Source organism: Phragmites australis, chromosome 14 (assembly GCF_958298935.1).
Source record: "Phragmites australis chromosome 14, lpPhrAust1.1, whole genome shotgun sequence".
In the NCBI taxonomy this organism is placed as follows: Eukaryota; Viridiplantae; Streptophyta; class Magnoliopsida; order Poales; family Poaceae; genus Phragmites; species Phragmites australis.
The window spans coordinates 25,988,093-25,993,415 of NC_084934.1; the positions used below are offsets into that span (position 1 = coordinate 25,988,093).

General features: G+C 47.4%; 1 protein-coding gene across 1 annotated transcript; it reads right to left on the reverse strand.

Annotated features, from left to right (window-relative positions):
* Positions 1-717: 717 nt before the first annotated feature.
* On the reverse strand, positions 718-3,145 carry LOC133891549 (ethylene-responsive transcription factor ABI4-like). Its single transcript, XM_062332275.1, has 2 exons — positions 2,402-3,145; positions 718-1,144 (listed from the first exon to the last, which is right to left on the reverse strand). Exons 1-2 carry the CDS (start codon positions 3,053-3,055, stop codon positions 1,058-1,060), a joined length of 741 nt encoding a protein of 246 aa, XP_062188259.1. The 5' UTR covers positions 3,056-3,145; the 3' UTR covers positions 718-1,057.
* Between the last annotated feature and the right edge of the window lie 2,178 nt (positions 3,146-5,323).

Here is a 5,323-nt window from a genome sequence, read left to right on the forward strand (position 1 = left end):
GCATCAAGGCGAGCTACATCAACACCAAGGATCAGCTTGCGGACTTGCTCACCAAGCCTCTTGGGAGGCTCAAGTTCCTTGAGCTCTGCTCCAGGACCGGGATGGTTCAATCTTCCCACAAGACGACGCACAAGACTTAGGGGGAGAATGATAGGATAAGTCCTTATGCAGGACATGGTCTTTGTGGGGCTGCTGCATGGTCTTAGTGGGGCTACCACATGGTGGTCTTGCTGCCCATATGCTTTAGGACAGCATCTAGGACACTAGGACAGCATCTTAGACTAGAGGACAGCATCTAGAACAGCATCTTAGACTAGAGGACAGCATCTAGGACAGCATCTTAGACTAGCATCTTAGCATATGCTTGGCTGGCCATGGGCCTATAAATATGTATCCCCAACCCCTCAGGTTGGTATGGCATTTGTGTGAGAAATAAAGAAAAAATTGCCCCAACTCCTAGTGTCATCCTCTCTCGATGAGAGTAAGAATTCAGCTACTACCAAGAGTAAGAATTCAGCGACTAACACTGAGCCCTGAATTTATATGGCTTCCTGCACTTTATCTTTCAGAAACCTGAGTTGTGACTTCTAATGACGGACCCAATCACCCCAATACGGACAATCTAAAAATATCAACTACAGTTAGGAACCATTACAAATGCAGAACCGAGTCCAGGGTCATCCATATCAAAATTCAGTGGACCATCAAGATCACAAATTCACAATGGAAAAATGGAAATTACATATACAGAACCGAGTCCAGGGTCGTCCATATCAGCAATAATTTCCACATGTCTACAGCATACCAAATCATCACCCATCTATGTACAGATTTTAGAACAAATGGAGATGAAGTGTTGATTACTTGAGGTTGGGTAGCAACCTTGCAGGTTTTAGTGTCTAATCATACGTAAAACATCAGATCTGTGGAAGATAATGCAACTATACTATAATTAAGCTACACGTGTTGATCCTGCATACTAATGGGTGTGATTCTTTAACTACCTAATCAATTTGCTAGAACATAGCAGGTGAACCTTTCCAACAGTGAAAAACGATTAGGAGATCCTGGTAATCTTAACTGCTTCACTGCTGCTTCTGATGTCACTCATTAAAGCAATTTGATGCAGAAGTTGTGCTATCCTCTGCAAAAGGGAAAATAAGAGTCCAATGAGAGTAAAATCAAAACGTCAATCATCATGTGAATATTTATTGGTATCTTATGCACTTCTAAACTTCCTTAGTCTGGACATGATTAGGTGCTAAACCGGTAACAGCTAGTCAACTACAGATGATAGTTCGTGGAGAAAACAAAGATGGCTGGCTTGGTAAGACAATCACCTTAACCTTTTTGATCCAACATAACAATTTCAAACAAAGTAAAAAAGGCAAAAGAAAAGATATTGGCAATAATCCACCTGATTAAAGAATACATAGTAGAAACCTATGTGTGCGAATCTGTCAACAATTTATATTCTGGAATCGAGAACAACGGTCAGCTTGAAACATTGCACAGAATAGTACAATGAAATTACAAACAAACTTGAGGAAAAATAGCATAATTCGATTTTGTTTGAGGACTGCTGGAGCTGGAGTTGGACAAAGGTAAACCATCAAATTAACAAGACAAAGACTCGAGTGGAATGTGCAACTTATTTGGAACTAGTGAAACATTGCAGATCAGAGGACACTACTAAAAAAAGAGTAGAGATACACACTCCTATCTCTCTGGCATTTGCTTCCCTGAACCCCACCCAGACAAGAATATCAATATTTGAATAAAACCCAACATCAAGAACGGGACTGGGATGAAGTGTCAACGGGATCATCCATGGGGGTTCAACAGACCAACTATCAAAATACATTATTGGTGTTATATATATTCATCTCTCAATCTTCCCCACCATCTCCCTAATGAAAAACGTGCTTTCCCCACCATCAACACATGCCAACTGATATAATGGCAACATTCCTAAGATATTGTTCTACCCTTGTTTCACAAGTACATAAATAATCTACTTTAGTTTGATCCAACATGTTTGTATACCATTGACTCACATGTCATTAAGCATATTGGCAATACCAATGACGCCAACTACCCACAAACACCTTATATATGATCAATTCAACTTCCCACAAATCAAATGTTGCAAGACCACACTAAACAGTTCTAAATTTGTCATATAGGTACTAAACGTCAGATAAATGTAGTGTGTAATCCAGAACCTAGAAGAAACCAATCAGATCTCTATAATACAGCAACAAATACCATTTCTCACCCCATGAATCATCATCGTGTTCCTCCCACATGATCACCCATGACAGCAATTAGCCAGATACTCGAGAATTAACAGAAGCGTCACATTGGCATCGCAACTCAGAGGCTACAGAGAGATCCAAACCTTATCTTTCTCCTTCGAGAGCAGCACGAGCAGGTCCCGCTCCCTCCTATCCCGCCGGCGCGCGTACAGAAGCGCCCCCACCACAACGGCAGCCGCCGCAGCCGACCACACGGCGGGTCTCACCGCCGGGCACCCGCACGTCCCGTGCACAAGCACCCCCTCCTGCACGGCCCCGACCCCGGCCGCCCACGCGCGCCTCGCCGCCAAGCGGCACCTCTCCCACCGCCACCCCCAAGGCCACAGCCACTCTTCGTCCTCCTCATCCTCGTCGTCCTCTCCCTCTTCATCCGCCTCCTTCGCCGCCGCCGCCGCCGCCTCCTCCTCGGGCTCCCCCTCCAGGCCCAGCCCCTCGTGGAGGCGCGGCGGGAAGATGGCGCAGTCGTCGAGGTCTCCGTCCACGTGCGCAGCTGCGACGAGCTCCCAGGCGTCGGTGGCGGGTGCAGGCGGCGAGGAGGAGGCCATGGAGGCGAGGGAGGAGGATGAGAGGGAGAGGGTCAGCGTCTTGGGCTTCAGGAGGAGGTGCGGGTTCGGGGAGGGGAGGAGGAGCGGGTGGAGCGCGGAGTAAGGCGAGGCCGGGGCCGACGCCGACGCTGCGGAGACCGGCGGGGATTGCGGCGGCGGCGGCGGTGCCGGGAGTCCTAGCCTCCGGTCCATGGCTGCGGTTGCTGCTGTTCACTGGGTTTGGTTTTTGCTGATGTGGCGGAGGACCCTTGGTGTGGTGCCTGGGATCGACCACCACATTCAGGACCTCTGCACTGCCTGAGTACGAATGGTGTGGATGTGCAGTTCCGACAGTGATGTGATTTTGTTTCACTTGAGAGCAAGTTTTACAGCGATATAGTCCATGTTTACCTCAAAACTGTTTTACAACAATAACAGCTGATCCGGCTGAACGTTTTTTTTTTAGTGCAGGCGGGCGAGGGCCAACCTCCAGCCCAAGCATTCGAGGAGAAACAAATCGAGAGTTTTTTTTATATTTTCTAACTTAAAATATTAAATAAATAGATTTCTGTTAGAAAGATTTAAAAAATAAGTAAGTGTCTATCGGTCTCTCACCATGCGGCTAGGTTCTTACCGTCCTCTGAGAGGGGGTAAGCAGTGTGGTGGTACAGTCGGATGAACTATGGCTGAAAATAATTTTAAAAATTAGTTCATCATATAAGAAGAATATTAGTTATTTTTTTTCAGATTTTTAAAAATTTATTTGAGACACTAATAATTGTTAGAATTTATAAATGTAGTCTTTTTTATAATTTTAGTTGAAATTTTACACATGTGTTTTGATGAATCCAATTAAAATGGGTTGCATATGGATTATAAAATACATATAAAAAGCTATAGAATATTTAGAGCAACAGAAGACTAATATTTTGAATAGAGCATGTGGGAGACGAAATAAGAGTTGTGAACAGTAATTTTGATGAATACAATTCATCCGACTGGGCTAACCACCCTTTGAAGAGGCGGTAAGGACCTAGAGGGCGGTAAGAGCCTACCCACCCGAGAGAAAGCGGTAGGTGTCTATTTTTTAAATCTTTCTACTATAAATCTATTTATTTAATATTTTAAGTTATAAAATATAAAAAAAAAACTCACAAATCAAGAGTAGTAGTTGTTGTAGGAGACCACTCTACAGGCCCCAAACGCACACATCACCACCCCGCCCATCTTGCCCAGACCGTGCATGGCTCAACTCGTACCCCTTCAGCCTCACCAATTGCTCACCCGCTTCGGCCGACAGGTGAAAACTTGGATTCCAAGATTTAGAGAAAATGAATGGGTCTCCCAGTGATCAGGCTTAGCAGCCTAGCAGGAGTCTCTAACATTATATCTATTATTTAAAAAATATGTAGTGATTCTCGTATCAGACAGGACGTCCTACTCTTATTCTGTCTTGCTCCTATCCCACGCACCCGACAAGTGGGCCTAGATGCCTAGCGCCTGCACGCGAAATGCGGTCATGCGCCACATACTTAAAGAATACATAGTGACTCTCATATCAGGCAGGACGACCTACTACCACCCCATTCTGCTGCTCTCCTACGCGCCCGACAGGTGGGGCCTGGATGCCTAGCTCCCGCACGCGAAACGTGGTCACGTGTCGCGCACATGCGCCTCTGCCTCCGCCCTCCACACAAGCGCAACGCCACCGGCCCATCGCCGCCAACCTTTGCCGCTGCCTACCTCTGTTCCTCCAGCTCAGCGCCTGCGCGGAAGCGCGATCACGCGGGAGAAACCCTAACATGAACTCTGGACTGCGGCTTCGAGCCTGGGCGGTGCGCAGTTACTTGTACTGGGAGGTCTCGGGCCTAGAGGTTTCGATGCAGAACCACACATACAACCGGTTGGGGAGCTTCGAGGGTGGGGTGGTCGTATCGTTGTCGCCGCAGCGGGCGTGGGGGACGAAGGCCTGAGTGAAGGGAGGAGGGTCGGTGAGGGCCGGTGTGGGATGGGGCGGGGGCGCAGGTGGTGCTCGTGGCTCTGCTGCGCGGCAAGTGGTGTTCCTCTTCGCGTAGCTGCTGTACGTGGTGGCGATGCTGCTCTACATGGGCTCCATCTCGCTCGATAGCGTGCCTTGCATCATCTCGCGCCAGCATCGTGGCGGCGATGTACCACAGCGAGTAGCTCTACGCCCGCCTCCGCACAGACATGGATGCCGACAACGCCACTAACACAGTGAGTGGCTCTTCCTACTCATCTGCATCCTATAATGAATTTTCCCCAGATATCTCCACCAATATGGAGTGCAGTCTCTTCTTCACCTTGCAATTGTGCTGGGGACTCCAAGGTTCGTGACAGTACCAACATGACTTCTTATCCTTTTCTAACTTGCTTACCCTCTGCCCTCCTTGATTCACCTCCTTCTGAATTTGGTTCCTGTTTGGTACACTAAGATTAGAGTTTGGTTTGTTGTTGTAGATG

What these genes read in the sequence shown, in the direction of transcription:
- LOC133891549 (XM_062332275.1), bottom strand. Translation starts at nt 3,055, where the DNA reads ATGGACCGGAGGCTAGGACTCCCGGCACCGCCGCCGCCGCCGCAATCC. An exon ending in TCTCGAAGGAGAAAGATAAG is followed by an intron (nt 1,145 to 2,401) that starts GTTTGGATCTCT and finishes TCCCTTTTGCAG; the next exon opens with AGGATAGCACAACTTCTGCA.